Source organism: Sander vitreus, chromosome 1 (genome assembly GCF_031162955.1).
Source record: "Sander vitreus isolate 19-12246 chromosome 1, sanVit1, whole genome shotgun sequence".
NCBI lineage: Eukaryota > Metazoa > Chordata > Actinopteri > Perciformes > Percidae > Sander > Sander vitreus.
Window position 1 is genome coordinate 1,398,131 of NC_135855.1, and position 20,890 is coordinate 1,419,020.

At 39.0% G+C, this 20,890-nt stretch overlaps 2 protein-coding genes across 8 annotated transcripts in view; both read right to left on the reverse strand.

The window, feature by feature from the left end:
• The window catches only part of mctp2b (multiple C2 domains, transmembrane 2b), a 44,409-nt gene extending 41,149 nt beyond the window's left edge, over window positions 1-3,260 (reverse strand). For 4 of the 5 annotated variants that reach the window (XM_078244722.1, XM_078244036.1, XM_078242464.1 and 1 more), the window contains exon 1: window positions 3,138-3,260. The gene's annotated coding sequence lies outside the window, so the exon portion shown is untranslated. The other variant, XM_078243253.1, reaches the window with a different exon arrangement.
• A 964-nt stretch (window positions 3,261-4,224) lies between these two features.
• LOC144515024 (myocyte-specific enhancer factor 2A-like) overlaps window positions 4,225-20,890 on the reverse strand; it is a 51,420-nt gene continuing 34,754 nt past the window's right edge. For all 3 annotated transcript variants that reach the window (XM_078245758.1, XM_078245930.1, XM_078245841.1), the window contains exons 4-10: window positions 16,605-16,739; window positions 16,048-16,246; window positions 15,699-15,752; window positions 14,701-14,861; window positions 8,936-9,062; window positions 8,355-8,457; window positions 4,225-7,024 (exon numbers count right to left, since the gene is read on the reverse strand). In XM_078245758.1, coding sequence (XP_078101884.1) covers window positions 6,709-7,024; window positions 8,355-8,457; window positions 8,936-9,062; window positions 14,701-14,861; window positions 15,699-15,752; window positions 16,048-16,246; window positions 16,605-16,739 — 1,095 coding nt within the window. In that variant the 3' untranslated portion in view covers window positions 4,225-6,708. The remainder of the gene's footprint in view (window positions 7,025-8,354; window positions 8,458-8,935; window positions 9,063-14,700; window positions 14,862-15,698; window positions 15,753-16,047; window positions 16,247-16,604; window positions 16,740-20,890) is intronic.

Here is a 20,890-nt window from a genome sequence, read left to right on the forward strand (position 1 = left end):
GAACAAAACCAGAACACAGCCAGCACGCAGCAGAGACGCGCACAGTGGAGAATACATATCTATAATGGTACATGTCCATATACGCGTTGTTTTCACAGATGGGATCGCTCCGCTTCCCAGCAATGCACGCTAGTGGGCTCGCAACCAGTTTCTCTCCACTGACCACTGACAAGCACAGAAAACAGTCAACATCCTCCTTCAACCACGATGGCTGCAGCTGATTGGACGAAAGTGTCACATGGGGCTGGCTGCTCCCAAATTTCAAAACCAACCATGATGGTGGCTCGATGGTGACGATTTCGTATTTAACAAAAATAGTTTTTCCAGTTAATAACTATAAAATATTAAAAAAAAATTAAATTAAAAAACAACTTCTCTTGGGCAAGCTCTGAAAAGAGCATTAGATTGGTGTGATTTGTATTACTCAGTAAATGTATGACTAGTTTTAATCCTTTGGCATTTTCCAACATCGGCTGTTACATTTTACTAGAGATGGCCCGATACCATTTTTTGCTTCCCGATACCGATTCCGATACCTGAACTTGCGTATCGGCCGATACCGAGTACTGATACCAGTGTGTCATATATTTTATTATGTTTTAACAACTGTATACTACTATCCCTGTATGGATGTGATATGATTTCTATCTTTGTTGTCGCTCTGGCTCAGGTTAAACTCTTTGTGAAACATGAACAAACACAAACAATGAACGCCCCAGAACGTTCTTTTATTCTCCAGTTTGACAGTCAGTTATAACGGAAAAAGAACATAAACTTTAACGTATTTTTTCTTTAGGGCTTTATAAACGTGGTATCAGATCGGTGCATAAACTCCAGTACTTCCCGATACCAATACCAGCATTTTAGGCAGTATCGGAGCTTCGGAACATCTCTACATTTTACAAATCAATCAAATCATTTCACCGTTGTTAAGTTAGCCTAAAACTTGTCGTTTGACTGCTGCTTCTCAGTAACGTTACCTGTTTAATAAATGTTAACGGAGGGCGAATACAGGTATATTCAGACAGACAGTATGAGAAAAATAATGTTGTCTGAACATTTAAGCATGTTAACATGTTGTAGTACAAACCCAAAATATATAAGTATGAACCTGAAAATGAGCATGATACGTCTCCTTTAAAAGAGTGTTGTTTCTACTGATAACAGTGTACATGTATGTAATACAAGCGCCTACATGGATTAAAAGACATTTCAAGAAAGAGCATTTCTATTGCTGGTATATAAGCATGAAGAGTGACCACTGCAAAGTAAAGAGGACACTATAAAAGAGCTATAAACGGATGAAATGTTGTATATGCTCAAACTTAACTGAAAAAATATGCATTTGGGGGTGGCAGTAGCTCAGTCCAGCCAAGGTGCCCTTGAGCAAGGCACCTAACCCATGACTGCTCAGGGTGCCTGTCCATGGGCAGTAGCAGCGCCTCTCACTCTGACATCTCTCCATTTGTGCATGTACAGGTCCTGAGCATGTGTGTGTATTTCAAGTGTGTAATGCGTGTTCTAATAAAATGTGGTAAAAGAAATTAAAAATAACATTTGGGATTGTAATGCTGGTAATAAGTAGGCTATGACTGGGAAAATGATGAGATTCTGTACCTAGTGAGCCTCAAACGCCGTTATTACAGGTCCTGGAGCAGACTGACACAAGTACTGACGACTAAGAAAACTGCACGTCTACAGATACTGTATTCCTACTTTCATTTAAAATGAGGTCACCACTATTGGAATGAACAAAGACACTGATTTTACAAAATGCCTGATAGAATACAAATAACAGATGTTAGGGTTTTAAAATGATACTAGGTTAATCTGTTGTTAAACATGAAAGCACTTTTGCAGACTGGATGCTCTAATTTTAGAAATCTAAAGATGAACAAACAATGATTTTAAAATGTCACCGTATTAACTGTCATTGTGATAGCAAATACCAGATAATCATATAAAAAAACTGATATGGCAGCAGTCATAAAGAAGACTTTGTGTTATGTCTTTTCTCAGTCGGTGGGAGTAGCTGAGCAACTGCATCACAGCTCTGTCCTGTCAGAGCTAGAAGCTATTTCCTGAAACTATTTCACAAGTTGTGGTTTTCTTTGCTATGGGACATGTGACATGTTTAAACCTTACTGCAGAAAACACACAACAACAAAAAATAAAATAACACATGCATCAATGAAAAATATTTAGTTCTAATGGTTTGCAAACTTTAAGCTGTCAGTTTAGTGGTTCCAAGGCTTTGAGAGTGACAACACAAATATTTGGGTCTAGATGCTGGGATGTAAGTGGGGAAATAGGCTACCCTAAAGAGGTTTCAAAAGCATCCAGAGTTAGAGAAAGTGGGCTATTTAACTTACGCCATCCAGAATAGATTTTCTTCCATATATTACTCCGAAAATAAGTCCTATAGACGCAGTACGCTGTCCACCACTGCATTGCCTAAAAGTGACCCGCCGCTCTCTAAGCAAAGATCGGACCATCTCCATTTAAAGAATCTAGCAAATAATAATATTACCCTGCCACCCCGGCCATATAGCCTAGGCTACATAAAAATTATATTGTATCTCAAAAAGTGGCAAGATGGGGGTTGCTCTCTCATTCCGCATGCAACCAACACATCACTCTTCCAACTTGTGCTATTCTCTGAACTACATTGCTGTCATTTGTCGTCTCTTCTTCTGAACATGAACATGACATCGCAACTCCTCGCTGCGTCCAGCAGAGTCAGAGCTACTACAGGACTGCTGGGTGACCAAGATCACATTTCTATTTAAATAAGTTGTTTGTTTGGTATCAATCCCGTATTGACAACTGACTCATGTCGACATGGAAACGTTTTCTAAACCCTGTTGCACAAAATTGATCTGTAGATTAAGCCTTCAAAAATGCCATAAGACTTTGACCGCAGCCTCTAACGTTACATTACATACAGTTGTAAGCTCCCAAGAGGAAGAGTTGGAATGGATGCCGCTCTGAGTTCTCACCTGTCCGCCAGAAGAACCATTTCCCAGGGCACGAAGGAGGCTCACCTGGAACAGCCCCACCACAAAGACCCCTACAGGTAACTCTACCTTTCGGCTTATTCCTCTAGAAACGACAATAAATAATAAGTCAAGTTTTACCTTTTTTCCACTGTTAAGAACCTCAGACGTCATTCACCTCGTGGCTGCTAAACATTGGTGCAACCGCTCAGAACATCGACCATAATGCGTGGCTTTGAAAGACTTCCTTCTCTTCGTGTGAGCGTCAAACATCAAGCCACACACAACCTCTGTTAGATTAAGACTTTCAAAATAAAAGCCCTGCCCACAAGCGCGTTTACCAAATAAGAAAGAAAAGTAGCCTATAGAAAATAAATAGGCAGATTGAAAGCGTTTTAAGACATAAGGCATCTAGATATTTATGAGTGCGATGTGTAGGCTAAATATGCGTTTTAAGACATCTAGCCTTAACATTGTGTTGGCAGTCAGCAGACTGAACAGCCTTTCAGAGGTGATTCAATCATTAGACTATGTACAATTATGGTAATGCGCTGTATGTTTAATACAAGGTTGTCCTATTCAACACTACAACATTTATTTTAAAAAGTAAAACGATTTTCTGGTTAGGCTATCACTCCAGCTAACTAGAGCATGTTTCCAAATCTCATAGCAAATCAAACCCCTGTGTTATGTGTTGAGTAATTTGACTTCTGTCACCTTTGACTAAAAGATCATTCAAATACATGTTCCTCTTATGACTTCACATGAATGTTGTTAGATATTTCACACACTTTTGGACTAACGGATGTAGGATTAAAATGTTTTGTGGTCAAAAGAGTCAGTTGTGTATTCATGAAAGTATATTCTGTGATGTTACTTGGACCCATAGATGTGTCCACATAAAGCTGAATCATGAGTCAATTAGTCCCATTATATGTCCATCAAAAATCGCCATAAATCTAAAAATACTTCTTTTTATTTGCTAGACTTATTTCTAGAGCAGTCTTTTGTGGCTCACAGAAGCTAATCTTTTCTCAAACCGCTGTTTGGCCTCATCATTCCCATTAACCTTGGCACATTTAACCACCCTCTAATGCTCAGTGTGCTGAGTCAGTGAGGTACTTGCTTTTTTCTTGTCTGAACTAGTATAATCCTGTTGCTGAACCGTTAAAGTTTATGCTTTAATCACTGACTAAAGTTCCAAATGTGTAACTGACATGAGATGGTATCAAATAATATACTGCTGGACTATTTATTCCATCAATGCTGCAAAAGAAAAACCTTTTTTCTTCTCATAGGCTAACAAGTAACACACTATTTTCTTCCCACACAATAGATCATCATTTACATTTAATACACACAGTTAACATCAGTGCTTATGCTACCAAGCAGAAGTGTTAAACATTACACCTCTCACATTGTCTGTTGTGAATCCTCAACTTCCTCCACTTCATTCATATCTTACCTCCTGATGAGTTCTAGTAACTGAATTCTTGTTCCAGTTCTCTACCACACAACACACATGATTTAAGCCAGGTCTGATTTACACAGGCATTTTCTGATTTGCCCAGTATATCCTCACACTGTACTACATAGTTCCCATCTGTTTGCAGCTAGCTATTGTAGTCCAACATGTCATAACAATCCAGTACATACTGATGCTATCAATGTCAGCCCTTCCTGTAAACAGCCAAATTGACTCTCAGCAGAGATTTGTTTTCTGTTTGTTTTTTAACTTTCTTGTTGCATTCTTGCATTCCCATTAACCAAGCAACATGACTTCCTCTACAGTTCTGATTTGCACATCTGCATTTGTCACCACATTTTGCATTTATGGTCACCTCTGCATCTGGCACATCCAGATAGCTGACAATTTATTTTTTTAAGGCTATTGCTTTTGAAGTATTCTGATAACATTCCCTTTCATACTGTAATTGTTTAAACTCACAATAAGTTTCCTTTCTTCTTTAAAAAAGAACACCAGGTTTGTTACAAAACTTTGTCTCAGCTCTTTTTGTCCCTTTCTTTTTACAGCCATCACTGATGTAGATGTTGATTGATGCTTCCCATCCATGCATGAAACTGTGGTAACTCTTGCAGCTTTGCACTCCTTGCCACATGTGCTGCCTCCTACTTACCCACAAGTTCCATTTTCTCGGCATTAATCATGAACTGATCAGTCACACATCTGTTAAGGAAATTCCCATCTTCAAGACCCTCATGAACTGTCATACTAATGTACATCAATCTGTATGACAAAAAGCATCAGTGATGTGTGCATTTATACATATCAGTTAACCACCTTTATCTGTGGCTAGATAAGACTCATGTGTACATTCACTTTTTTTTTTATAAAAACAAAGCATTAAAGACATAAAAAAAATCCTAACCATGTAAATATTCATCAGTGTATGAACTTCTGATCAAATTTTATTAATGCATCTTTAAGTTTAGTTCCTTCATTGTGACTTAAATGATCAAAGAGGAAGTTACCTCATGTACAAACACACAATATAAGTACAACTTTGTTCTTGTGTGTTTCTCTGTGGTTATTGTGACAGGAGATTAATGAAGTAGCTTTCCTCTCGTCCCATGTGAGCCTATGCTCACCTCACCTTATCAGTCTGGCCAGATTTAGCCCTGCTGAGGCTATCCCACAAAAAAAGAGAAAGTTTTATCATTTTGTATTGCCATCTTTGTCTGTTATAGTACATCCCTTTTGTAAAACAATTTCTGAAGAGCTATATGTCTTTTGTTCAATAACACATCTTTTCTTGCATTTCCCTTTCAGTATATTATTGGAGACCCTGGTTTCAAGATAGTGCAGCATGGTGTATGAAAGGAAAGGACAACGCCTTGTAAATATGGCAATCATCCACAAAAATATACTTTTGTCAAATCTGGTGGAGGTGTCATATTTCACCCAGGCAGATACAATAGACAGATCAATGATATATAGTTACACCAAAAGTGATATATATTAAAGATAGTATATACAAAACAATAATGACATATTTCATAGAGATTTCATACAGAACAAGTGTCCATGGCTTTCAGTTTTAAATCTGATGAAAAATGGTCTTATTCTGTGCACAATATAAAAACAAACACAAACAACATAAAAACAGCACACTGCTTTGGCTGATATAAATTAAGTGTTTTTATAAAGAGGACTAACAGGGATGATGTGCAGGGAGTATTACTTTCATGTTGGACTTGTTCAATGTTTCAAACCCTGAGAAGATCAGAAATGAATTAGGTGACCCCCAGTGGGAGACATCCAGAAGCACTTCACTGCTTTACTACCCAAATCATGAAGCCACAACGCTGGCAAAAAACACTAATCTCAGCTTTTCTGATTGTTCTGTGTAAAGTACTGCATCCCACTGGATAAGAAAATGACAGATTGTACTGCAATTGGACCCACATTATTATTGTCTCTGATGCTTAAATGATTTATATTTGAAAAAGGACGGCATGTTATATTTTAAGTACCACTGAAGATTTTCTGAAAGTTGATGAGATGACAGATCCATCATTTTTCAGACTATTTTTGCTCAACACTTCCGACCACAAAAACCTGTCCACAAAAAAACATAAAAAACAAAGATAACTGAAAGTGAAAATAACAGAAACACATCAATACAATCCACACTTCATTTGCATAACAGTGTCCCTCCTGTGATTGCCCTGTGTGACGTCATGTAGGTGTCTATGTCACCCAGCTGTCCATTCGCATGCGTTTGAGCGTGGGACTCTGCCTGCCCTCTGAGCGACTCATGTGGAAGTCCAGCCGCTGCTGCTGTTCTTCGCGGTCGCTGCCCCCCTCGTGGGAGCTGCAGGAGGAGCAGACGCTGTCTGCAGGAGACCTCCCCATGTCTGCTCTGGTGGATGGGTGAGGATGGGAAGGGGCATGAGCCTGGGTCATGTACCCTGATTGGCTGAGGTGGTCGCGGGGTGGGGAGATGGGCTCGGCTTTGATGTTGACGTTGTGGTTGGTGTTGATGGAGAGATTGGAGCTCCCCGACCTACAGATGGAGGGACAGAGGAAGAGGATGCTTTGAGGCTGTGACTGCGGAGCAAAGGCGCCACCTAGTGGTGAAACTAACAAGTCTCTAGACCAGGGGTCTTCAAGGTTTTTTAAACCAAGGACCCCTCAACTAAAAGAGCAGGGACCCCCTACTGCATATACTGTATAAAATGAAGTTGCATATTAAACTGGGCCTTCAATAACATGTAGAGCAGCTTAAAGCCTTTATACATACCTTTTTTTGCACAGAATACTAAACTATTAAAATAGCCTAATAATTGTTGGCACGATTTTATAAATCATGTTTTAATGTTAAACATACATGTGGCACATTGAATCCTTAGGATGAACTGTGGATGGCCTTGGTGACTATCTTACCTATAGGCCAGTAAGCAGTGGGGATTTATATTTGCTAATAATATGTTGGATTCATGTTAAGACATTTGGATTTAAAAAAAAAAATTAACAATAATTTGGAGGCCCCCCTGCAGTGACTCTGAGGTATTTTATTAAAATTAAAAGCAGCTCCATATTGACCAACTAAAACAATGAAATACTTCTTACACATTAATGCATTATCAGAAATAATGTAATAATATAATTTTGTTATAGTAAAACACTCACAGGAGGCGTGGTTTTGCATTTAGTGCATTTTTACTTTAGATACTTTGAGTACATTTAGCTAAGAATATATAAATATAAATGCAAATGTACATTTTTAAAGGAGACATAACACATAGCTCCACAAATGAAAATTATAACTCATAAGGAGTTGCCCCTTTGCCCTATTCAATACACTCAGGGGTTTTCCTGCTTCAGTCTTATTTGGTCTGGTATGACCAGTAACCTAGTGGCTAACATTAGCTATATTAGCAAAATAAAAATAGGTATTGCAGATTTCACAACTTATATCTATTTGTGCTACTGTTTTACTGTGTTTTAGCAATTCCCATCATCCTGTAACTGTCGCTTGTTGCCGCAGTGGCTGCTGCTCAGCAAAAGTTAAAGTCTCCCCTTAATTTGTGTCATATTGCTACTTTAATTAAAGAATCTGAATACCTTCTCCCTATCTGAACTTGTGTGACGTTGACATCATTAGTGAATCACATACTTGTCCTGCAATGTGCCAGGCGTATAACTTAAGTCAGTAGCCTCTCTCTAGATGTCACATCACATCTTTGTCCTCTCCTGTACTTATTACTCTGTTTATGATTTGAACTTAGTGTACATAAACTATGTCAACTAACAAAACTGTGTTAACAAACTGTGAAACTGTATAAGTCTTGTCAGTCATTAAGAGAGAAAGGTTACCTGTGTCAGGTACTTACCCCAGTGAGACCAGCTGGTGTTGCTGCCATGCCGCCATGGAGCCCAAAGAGGGCCCTGCAGGGGAGCCGAAGCCCGACAGCTCAGCACTGTTCAGAGAGTAATCTAACAAAGAGAGAGACGACATGTAAGCATGATAGCACACAAAACTGATACATCAAGCCAACCTTGGCCTTCGGTGATATAACTTTATTTGCACACAATGAGCTGCTAAACCACCTGAAACTCTTTCACTTTCACTCAACTTTCGCTGGAAAGTTTGTGTCCCCAGATGGCCCAAATAAAAAATCATCATATCAAAAGATACTGATTATCTTTATACAGAATTATAAATCTTTGTATTATTTTAAAACACAGATATAGTTAGTCTAACCCTAACAAAATGTCCAAAAGAGCTGCCGTCCATGGTTGTCCTGTTCTCTTATTTGACACTTAACAGCACATAAATGGTAATGTAACCTATCCATTGAATGAAATGAAGCAAAAAAACAAAACAAAAAAAAAAACATTTTAATGTCTTCGTCTTCTCAGGGCCTACACTAACGACAGCAAGACGGTACAAATCCTGATAAGCAGCAGGTACCATTGTTGTAGGCAGAGCTGATGCCGGAATAGCCCAGACTCTGGTGAGGCAGGCTGGGTGTGGTGATGGAGACCACTGGGGTGGACAGATGCTGGCTGGGCTGACTGCTGCTCAGCCTCTGGTTACTCTGGAAACACATAACAACACATAGACTCACTAAGTTTATTCAATAAAGATTAAAAATCGTCCCCTTTCTGTCTCTTTCTTCTTCTGTCTTTCTGTGCTTAGATTGTAGTTATATTGTACAGTGGATGACATGCAGCTGAATGTGTGATGCCCCATTTCAACCACATGATGTCAATATAATGAGTCTTTCTACAGCGAGTGAGAACTACATCCCTTTTGAGAAAAAAAATCAAACCTCAAACACTCTCCCACTGCCTGGCATAATTTAAAATATACCTTCTGGTGTGTACACTATGTAATAACCTGCAACATCTACTTACTCTTTGCTCTTTACTAATTTCCTCCAGAATGCCTCAAACTTGAAGCGAGTGTGTCTGAACTTGCTGGGGTTCAGCCTCCTAGTCTAAGGGAACGCTGAACAGGACACAAGGCTGTTGATGGATGCATGATGCATGAATACATTCAGCAAGGCACCAGTGTCTTTACTTCATCTCGAAACCCTGCAAATCCATCCTGATTACTCAGTATTTCAAAACACAGAGGGCCAAGTCTGTAAAGCATTTCTTAAACTGTGTTTTAACAATTAATTAAAAAAAAAAACAACACAAAATACCAACAGGCAATACATTCGTAATCAGTCACTGTCTCAAATGAAGCTAGAAATCAAGTTGGCTGGTAGAGCTGCTGGTATTTAGAACTGGTGGCTCTTTAACTTGACACGTTTCAAACAGTCATTAGAGGTTTTGTGTTGTTCCTTTCTGGGCTGTTGCCGTTCCGGTGTGATAATGTCAGCAATGACATCACCCTGAATTAAGTAATAAGTCATTGCTAAACGCACACACACAAACACACTTGCATACAAGCCATACAAGTGGTGGTTAAAACCAACCGATCCATGCCTAAAACTAACAGTGTTTCCTTCCCCTTGCCCTGTGTTATCTGCTCTACCTGTCACTATGAGTGACAAATGCCGTAGTAAAGAAGTCAAGTTCGAGCTAACAATGTCATAACAAATCTTATTATTGGTATTGGTATTGCTTTAAAGACACACAATGAAGAAATTAAAAAAGATAATTAAAAGAGTAGTTCTTGCCTGCATACAAAGCAGATACTATTACACACTTACATGCACACATGTCACAGAGGAGGAAGTAAAAGGCAGTTTCAAAATGATCAAACAGAGGATTTGCTGTCTGACCACAACTCAACATCTTTCACAGCAGTGCACGAAAAGCAGAAACAAGCAGATGTCATGCCATTGTTCAGGGTTTTGCTGCATGTTTCAACTGCACACCAGTGTCAACCCATAAAAGCTGGTAAAAGTGGCTCTCACACCACTGAAAAAGACCATGACCACTCACATCCAGTGATTCACAGTAGTTATCTCAGAAAGAGCAGAATGTTGAGAAACGTTGACGATAACTAATACATTATCACATTTGACTCATCTCTGTAGACACATTATTGTTGACTGCTACGGGTGGGATGTAAGGGTGTGTATTATAATATCTCCAACTGAAATTTAGTCAGACAGTATTCTATTAATACTATGACAATCCCTAAATGAGTCTTAAAAGAAGGCTTTAAAAGGGCTGTAGTCAACATTTAGAACATTAATATAGCAGCAGACAAATATTATCTATGTAAAGATATAGTGGAATAATGGCTTCCTGAGCAGAGAATGAGTCGCTCTTCCTCTGTGTGTGTTGTAGTCCGAGTTTCTCTGTTCTTTGTATGCAGTATACTGTACTAATGTAGTGAGTAGTATAACGTAGGTACGCAGAGTAACAGTCTATGAGAGCCATATGGAGGCAATCCCAGCCTGCTGTGTTGTTCAGTATTTTAAGTACAGCTCCTTTAAAGGTAACCCATGAAGTGCTTTCAAGGTGTAATCTATTTCTAACTCATCTGTACATTCTCAACAAAATCATCTTTCTATATTCACAAAAACTGTGGTAATGTTTGGTGCATCTGAATAAAGTTTTCTTTATTCTATATACAAATGTTGTTCAAAATAATTACACCACATCTCTCAAAAGGCATTCACATTAATGAGAACAGGAGAAATAAGAAATGCTGTCCTTTTACTGATGGATCACTGCAAAATGTAAAAACCCCCTGGATCACACACAGAATAATACATTTTTGTTCCATTGTTTACTTATTATTACATCATGTTTGAGCATAGAGTGGGAGAGAAGGGCAACAGTAAGGGAGTTTTTTATTTATTTTTTGGGAAATCGTCACAGGTTGGACTCGAACCCTGGACCTCTGCGTCGAGGCATAAACCTCTCAGTAGATGTGCGCCTGCTCTACCCACTGAGCCAACCCGGCCACACAGTAAGGGAGTTAAGGGCAAATCAATAACTCCAATAAGCGAGCTCAGCTGCTGAATGAACAATCTGAAAGAAGAAAGACAGACTCAAGACGCTCTGAAGACTCTTTCAAATTCTTGTACGGTGCTCCTTTTTTGGTTTATTTGTGCCACAATTTGAGATGTGAGTAGAATGTCATATTGTCATATGCTGATAATATGCGGCCGTATAATGCTGCATATTACCTCTGGTTTGAGTTCTTGTGGTATTGTTTCTAAACCTGACTTGAGTCTCCACAGAGAATCTGCATTCCCTTTCCAAGAAGCAGATGAGCTGGCAGCTTACTTGAAATATCATCATTCTTTATGTGTGTTCAGCCGTGTGCTTTCCAAAACAAATGTTACTGTAAATGACAGGATTTATGTGGCTTTATGTGTCTTTCATTAAAATGCATAATTTTACTTTATATTGTTATAGGTTTTCTAGGATGGAGACAAATTCAAAAGATCATGGGGGGTGTATGTTTGTGTGATGTTTGAACTGATGCCTTAAAGTCAATTATTTTCTTCTTCTTTTTTTAAATCAGGCATGCAATTTCTTGCTAACGTTGATGTGTGGAACAGAGAGCTCCTGTCTTCTTTAACAGAACAGTAAAATGATTTCAGTTGTACACTCAACAACCAGCTGGTCCAGATGGTGTCGAACAAATTGTTCTGAAAAGTTGCTGACTAAACTCTGTGGTAATCGGCATCATCTGTTTACTCTGTTCTTGTCTGCGTCCAACATCCATCAGGCTTAAAAAACATTGTGTTCCATTCTGGTTCCTGATAAACCTCAGACTCAGGCACTAAAAGGCTTGAGGCCTGTGTTTTACAGAGTTGTGCATTAGCAGCTGAGAAGTGCAACACTTTATAAAGGTGGTACCGGTGTATCGGTCAACTTGTTTCCACGATCTGCTTCCCCCCAGTGGCCACAATAAATAATGCAGCTTTAATTATTATTGTATTACAGTTTTTTCTGAATTGCTAAAACACTAAAGCCCATTCTCTGAACCAAATGCTCAGTGGCCTAAACCCTTTTGTCGAATCAATCACTCTTTTGGCAAAACCCTAAACACATTCTCACTCGCTAAAACACATTTCACACTGAGATGCACCTGTGTTGCAAAATGGTTTACATGAGCAGCAAAAGTTAAACACAATTACAACACAGTTGTCATGTTACACACAACGACTCCAAATTGTACACGCATGTTTCTACCATAGACTGTTACAGTAATATGAACTAAGGTGATCAAACCAATTGTAAAGAATATATAAGCCAGTTCAGAGTGCACAGACGTGATGCTGAGGCAGAACTAATCTTTCATTGACTTTGATATTGCAGTTTCACAATATTTTTTATTATATATTATATAGTTTTCTTTGTTCTTTGGCTTTTTGCAGTTGGACTACTGTATTGTTCTCCAAGTGCCTAATATACAGACTTTCAATATTGTAGTACTTGCACTACTTGCAGTGTACAAGATATTCACTTACAAGATGTGATATACTTTTTGTTTTCATTGCAAAATGTGTTTACTATATGAAATTAACATTTTTTCTGTAACTACATGCCCTAGACCAGGGGTCTTCAACGTTTTATAAGCCAAGGACACCTTAACTGAAAGAGAGATATAGCAGGGACACCTACTACATATATTGTATAAAATGAAGTTAATAATTCATTTGAGTTAATTACAGTTTTTCTTGATTGCTTTGAACCGCTTAAAGAAACTGGGATCCACTCGGTTTTCATCATCACTGTCTCAGCAGAGCAGAATTTCCCCCACCCTTTTGAAGAACAGTTAACACTGATGTCATTCAAGCAGTCCAAACTCCATTGTTTTAGCTATGGTACCCAAACAGAAACCATCTGTTCCTAACTATTAGAAACTACCTACATCAGTATGACATCACTGAAGCCCCTTTTTGACACTCCTTCACACAAATCTTCAATTAGCAATCAGTCTACAGGCCTTAAAGGTGCAGCGTCTGTGTTGTTCTCTGCCAACATGGATGGAAGAGGTTTAAGACACAAGAGACTGAGTTTCAATAGTGGCTATTTGTTATACTCTACAGTAATAGATATGTATACTTTACTCTAATAGATTTTATTTTGGTTTACATGTATTGTATGTAATATTTACAGTATTTCAGTTTTCAGCCATAGTTTAAAAATAAGGATCAGCGGAATCAATAAAATTTGCATCAAAGCATTTCTGATTCTGGATCCAATTCTTTGCAAGAAGGAAAATTTCTCAACAAATGTCTCTGGCATGAAAGCTACGTCAGTAATAGACTACAGAGACAAGCAATGGTGCACTGATTCTCACTGAGAGCTGTATTTAGTATGTTGGTGTCCACTGTGTAATGGTTGATTGGAAGAGCTCAGAGACTTGTTTGCAAGTTGTGTTGTTTGAGGGCAGAATATTCTTTTGTTGCATATTTTAAATGTTTTGGCGGTTAGAGCCTTTTGCAAACACAATGTGTCATTTAGACCATGAGGGCCACTGTTTGGGCCTGTGTGTTAACTGTTTTGAAAAATGTGGAGTTTGAGTTGACTGCTGCGTCAAAGCAATCAAGAAAAACTGTATTAGCATAATAAATTGGGCCTACAATAACGTGTCGGGTGTCCTAGAGCCTTTATACATACCTTTTTTGCAAAGAATACTAAGCTATTAAAATAGCCTTCTAATTGTTGGCATGGTTTTATGAATCATGTTTTAATGTAAATAACATACATGTGGCACAGTGAATCCTCAGGATGAACTGTATCTGTGGATGGCTACCTTAGTGACTAGCTTACCTATAGGCCAGTAAGCCTATCATCAGTGTTTGTTGTGCTGCTTTTTTTTGCTAATAATATATTGGATTCATATCAAGATACTTAAATTTTTGAAAAAAAAGGCCCCCCTGCATTGACTCTGAGGACCCCCTGTTGAAGATCCCTGCCCTAGACACTGTGTTCTCGAATGTTTGAGGAAATATCTAATGAATGCTCTGTAGTGTTGAGTTATTGACTGGCTGTGTGTATAATCTGAGAGCATTGTTTCATTTGGCCAGCAGAGTCAGGTGTTTTGTGAATATAGTTTGAGAATTTGGTTTTGTGTTTACAGTTTGGAGAAAATGGGTGAGGGTTTCAAGAAATGTGTCTTAGCAATCGAGAAGGGGACCTATTATGCTTTTCCTTATTTTCTGTCATAGCTATAATGTTACAATGTCGGATGTTCATATTAAACAGGTCCTAAATATTAGAACCACACATACACACACACACACTTACCAGTGTTTGCATCATTCCTTTGGACTGAGGGATGACCACTCGGAGGTCTGTCTTGCGGCTGGTAGGGACCATGTTGTTCCCAGGAGGTGGAAGAGGAGGAGATTTGGGTGGTATGATCTTCCCCAAGCTGCCTCCACCATGTGAGCCCACAAAACCGTTCACTGAACACAGAAACAAAGAAATACAAGAACATTTGAGAAGTGACGGTAAGGAAATCTCAAAATTAAAAACTGACCTACTGACTGACTGACTGTTGTTGGAGAATGATCTTTTCTACATGGACCAGGAGCCTTGTATATATATATATATATATAATATGTTTAAATAACCATCATTTTAGAGAGTCTAACAGTCTTTTATTTTTAGTGTAAAAGCACAATGCAACGGAATTGTGAAATATTTGAAGATTTGGAATGTGCGTTAAAAACAAGGGGGAGGTTACATGTTCCCATGTGTTAGATCCATTAAATCAACCTGTCCCCCACCAGGCTCTGAGTGGAGAAAGTATGACTATATATTATATAGTAGATAATAATGAATAATTGATCTTTTTTTTTGCTCTTGACATTACATAATGGCAGTGTTCTTATGAGACATACTGTTCTGGGAGGGAGAGCACGAAGAGGATAGGCAGGATAATTTGTGGTGGGGGTTGAAGATCCAACAGTGTAGACATATACTGTTGACAACCAGTAACAGACACTGAGGTGCATCCAGACTCCTTAAAAACACAGATGCCTGTGACGTTTCCATATACAAACAGTACACGGACAACACTACAATGCCTCCACTCGCAATTACGTAAGCTGAAACCGTTCAACTGAACTGATCAGCACAACTGTAGACTGGCAGCCAGAGAGAGAAAGAACGAGACAGAGAGAAAGGGAAAGAGAGAGGTTATAGCAGGTAAACCCCCATCAGGGACGATGCAGAGTACAGAGGAGAGGAGAGGAAGAGGAAGAGGAGAGGTTTTTGTATGACTCCTGAGAGATACATACCAGCTGGTCCAGACCCATTTTGCAGAGCCATATCAGAACTACCCTGCAAGCCACCTGAGGATAAACACACACACACACACACACACACACACACACACACACACACACAAACACACACACACACACACACACACACACACACACACACACAGTTATTTTAATTATTTTTCCACCAGTTTGTAACAGTTTTTTGCTGGTCTTTGTTTTTTCCTAATCATCCTCATCTGTTATATCTTTGCACGTAACCTAAATATAGCCAAATATGTTCAATGTGCACTCACTACAGTGACAAATATTCACAGAGAATGCAAGAATGCTTAAGCACACACACACACACACACACAAACACCTGTGTTTCCAGTGCTGGGAGGTCTTTGTGAAGGGTTTATGTTTCTGTGGAGGTGTGTGTGAGGCGAGGAGAGGGTCCCACTGTCAGCCAGAGCGGCTGTGGCTGCAGCTAGAGCTTTGGAGGTTACTCCTCCTCCTCCTGCACCGGGGCTGTACGACATGCTGCCATGCATGAAGTTCTGCTGTGAAAGCCCGGGGGACTGGGGAGGAAGTGACAGAGACATTTCAAAATGAGCGTGATCAATATCAGAACACAATACTTGTAATTAGCCACAATCTGTTTTTTGTCTTTTATTATTGTTTTTTGTTTCTGTGTTTGTTTCATCAAAGGGGTCAAGCATATGATCACAAACTGACTGACTGACACATATGTGACCTTTTGTGCTGGAGAAACAAAAAAGAAAGGTAAGAAGACTCCCAATCAAAACCAATAGGATTTAAGAGCCAATGGGTTATACAGTTTCTTAAAAGACTTCCGATATAGCAAGGCTTTGATCTGCGTCAGCTCAGCGGCATACTGGGTGTACTCTGTACACAATAAACTACAGTGCAACTTACAATTTTATGACCCTTCATCATGTTGTCAAACTCTTCATTAATCTTCTTGTATTTCTCCTCAGTAGTGGGGGTGAGGACGTAGGAGGAGTCAGCATCGGGGCTGTCGCAGCCTCTGTGCTCCTTCTTGTTCAGGGCCTGTGAAGAAATAAACACAGAGGAGAGGCATTAGAAATATGGATTCAAAAGTAGAAATAGCACCAACATCAATAGTTCTTTGGCACAGATTAAAGTGACCTGTAGTTGACATTCATTATAAAGCCACAATTTCCCCAGAGAGAGTGGTGAGCTGAGAGCACTTCATAAATCACAATAATTTTTATAAGTTTATAAGTTTGTTTATTTAAATGATTTACATATCTATTTGAATTCTTTATAATTCCTCCTGATGGATAAGTCCTACATTAGAGACCACAATGTCTAAAACAATAGTTGTGGGCGCCTGGTTAGCCCAACTGGTAGAGCAGGCGCCCATATATAAAGGGTTAACTCCTCGACGCAGCAGCCGCTGGTTCGACTCCAACCTGCGGCCCTTTGCTGCATGTCATTACCCCCCCCTTCAAGTCTAAGCTGTCCTATACAAATAAAGGCCTAAAATGCCCACACAAAAAAATATTTTAAACAATAATAGTACAGTAGAATTCACAGAGAACGTAGAGCTTTGACACACAGTGTTTTTCTCATGAAGAGGTTCAAATAAAAACAAAATAAATGAAGCACTTCACAAATGTAAAAAGAGTAAAGCTGATCAGTTTAAACTTTAAACACATGAATTATTCAGTATATACCGTAATAACATCCGTCCATGTCTCAAGCTGAAGTATTGCAGTACACAGGATGTGTACTGTTCTGGTTGCCCCATATATATGTGTATCTAATATGTGGTTAAAGAGCAGGAAGGACAACCAACCACTAACAAGCCTAAAACATTGATCTGATTCTCTAGAGGTTCCCAGTAAAAAGATATTTCCCAAACACTGAGACCTAGTTACATTTCTGCAAGTCTGTAAATGAAATCCTTTGCTGTGATTCTCAATACAGTAAGGACAGGAAAACACATTTTTTACCATGGTAAAATGCCCTTACTGCATTAATCACTCTGCCACAACATTAAAAACAGTTGTGAGTGTTTGGTTCATTACACCTTATTTATGTTTTGTAAAAAAAAGAAAGAAAAATGTTTCCAAGGATGTCTCAGGCATTATGTTTTACCATCTGTTTCCATGTCTCTCTGGAGAATTCATTAACTACATTCATAGACCAAACGTTTGCAACAGAGTTAGAAATCTAGAAAATAAAATGCAGTAATTGCATAATTTGAGCCAGCAGCATGGTTCTCGGAGGTTTACGTGTTCTTTAAACTAACACTCTCTTTCTCGTCCATAGAAGTATCACTACTTCATAGGTAGTCGAGGATGGTAAACAGTTTTAGCTACAAACTAGTCGCGAAAAAATAAATGAAAATATAAATATAATATAGGGCTTTTTACCCAGTCTGCTATGAGGAATCAATCTCCTCTCGAGCTAAAGGTATCAAAACAGTAATATGGAGACTTGGATCTGCAGGAGGGGTGACGCACAATTAGCACAAATTTATATACGGTCAAATGGTTAAGCTCTTAAGCAAGACACTGAACTACTTATTGATTATTCTCTGGGAGTTACTGATCTGAGGCCAATCATAATTAATATTTAGTGAAACGCAATGACAATGGCCTAGGTGTCTACTTTGACAAAATGCATTCATGTTTTGCATGTACAGAAGCTGGGCAGCTGCATTCAGGCTTTAGCCAAATATCATCTGCCTATACAGAGCATCTATTATTCGTTTGTTTGCCTTTATGAACTTTGAGGCGGCGTGACAGACCCAAAGCTGGTCTGTGTAGTGCACATATTGCTCTCGAGAGATGCTGCTCCACATCACAGACTTACTCATCTATATTCACAGCAGCCTTTTAAACACAATGGACTGGAGTAAGCAGATATTTTTATGGCGAGCCTGAAACAACTTTGGGTTTGGTTGGGTGTTTATAGTGGGGTAGGGTGGATAGACAGGGAAATAAAAGGCAAATATTGGCTGTTTATGCATCCCTGAGCACCACAGAGACAAAGGCGTCAAATGAGATTCATTAGCACAAACAAATCTGGAGAGGATCGTATTACTGTCAGCAGCACAGCTGGGACAAATATCTACACAGCACTAAAGAAAGCCGGTCCTGGTAAAGAACATTATGCTTTAAAGAAAGAAGAAACTGATCTTAACATCAGCTCAGGTTACAATTAAATTTGGGTTCTGCTTCGGGTAAAGGCTAGGGTTTTAGGGTTAGGGAAGTTGTGATGGCAAGGTTAAGGGCTTTTAGGAAAAGCATTATGTCAGTGAGGGTCCCTTATAGGTGTGTATTTGTTACCAATCATAAATAATATATCATAATTATAGTATTTAGAGGTGGGAATCACAGGGTACCTCAGGAAAAGATACGATACATGGCTCACAATACCATTAATATCAGCATACAGCAATTCTGCGATAATCAATATGTTGCTAGACAATCCTATAATTATACATCACAATATCTCTCTAACTATTCAAAATGCCTGTGAAAAGTGCAGGTTTTCTCTCTTTTTTCACTGCAAGTTCAAACTGTTTGAAAACAGCACAATTCTGCAGCACAAGTTTTTCATTCTGTAAATTAAAATGACAGAACTACTATGGGTCCAGACTTTGGACTTAAATGCTGCGTGGGCATCTGTTATTTTTCTCAAACTCTTGTCTGCCAGCCAGTTAAAAAACATCTTCAGCATGTTCTAGTTTCCCTGATTCCTGCTACATGCTCCACTATGTTCATTAGCTATTCGCTAACTTAGTCTATATGTCATGCTAACCAGATAGTGTACAGTGTTTCTTTTTTTAGAGCTGTATACATTTAATGCATCATCTAAAAAAACATACAGTATGTAATCCCCATTGTAAATAGAAATGAAGCAGGACTTGGCATTGTTGAGGAGGTTTAGAAAGATTAGGTTTAGATAACTGGTTTAGAACAATTGATGGATGTTAATTTACAGCACCTGGACTTGAGTACAGGAGTCATTGTAAAAAATCAAATCATACCGGCATCATGCGAGCCAGTGAGATGACATCACTTCTCTGGTATCCATCATCTCATCTCTGCTCCTCATTGCATTACATGTCATAGCGTGAAAAGGACAGAACAACACACCAGCCAGCTGTCTGTCTGTCCACCACATGTCCTCTACATTCCCAGACACTGGGAGGTATTAGGAGCTTTAAACACACACTTGCAAGTCTATTTTCACCACCACAGGCCTGAAAGTACATTTTAACAACTGGTGACCACTTAGAAAAGTCACACGCTCAATTCCTGCTCAATTCAATGGCTGGTTATTTCCACACAACAGTAAACATCAAGCTGGCCAGTTTAAATTAGGACACAGGCAGTGTTTGGCTTGTTCAACTTAGGACAAGCTTTCCCTAGAGCTGTCAGTCAGTCTGTTTGGTGGACCCTTTGGTTGACAAGTATGCCATTTGTCTAATTATGGGATGTTACATTATGGTACATTATGTGAGTTACTGTGTGCCAGCAATTATTTGTTATTAGTCAAAATGGCAGGGGCAAAGGAATTATCCATCAGTGGTTTAAAAATTCTGTAATTTACAGATAATACGGTTCTGACACATTCTGACACACATGGTAAATTAAAAAGTATGCAATGCAAAACATACACTTTTACTACATTCTTGCAGAACTCCAGCAAAAACTTTAGCTCTATCATCAGCAATGAGTTTCAAAAATTCTTCTATGCATTATTTTCAGCCATCAAATGCCAACGTCAAGTTGGATGTTCCAATATACTAATTAGTTTGTACAGTTTAACATTCAATGTTTACTCCCTGCAACGGTTCAATTTTTGATATTAATAAACGTCCGTTACATTCAAGCCATTGCCAAATGAGTTGCTACAAAGCTAATTAAGACTATCAGCTCCACACAACTCTCTCTGGATTTCTCAGTGTGACTATGTTCAGAAGACTGTGGCGTCCGGCGACTTTCCCGCGCAGAAACTCGATTGAAGATAATGACCTCTTCTGAAGAGTCCATCATGTTTTCCTCCTTGGCTACTAGCAACTGCGTGGAGGAGGGATGGGGGTGCGTGCGTGATCACGGAAGGCTTGTATCATGTGGACACGCCGACAGTGTTGTTGTCATTACTTAGAATTCCTCATGGGGGAGACAGAAACTACACACTATAGCTTTAAAGTACTGCAG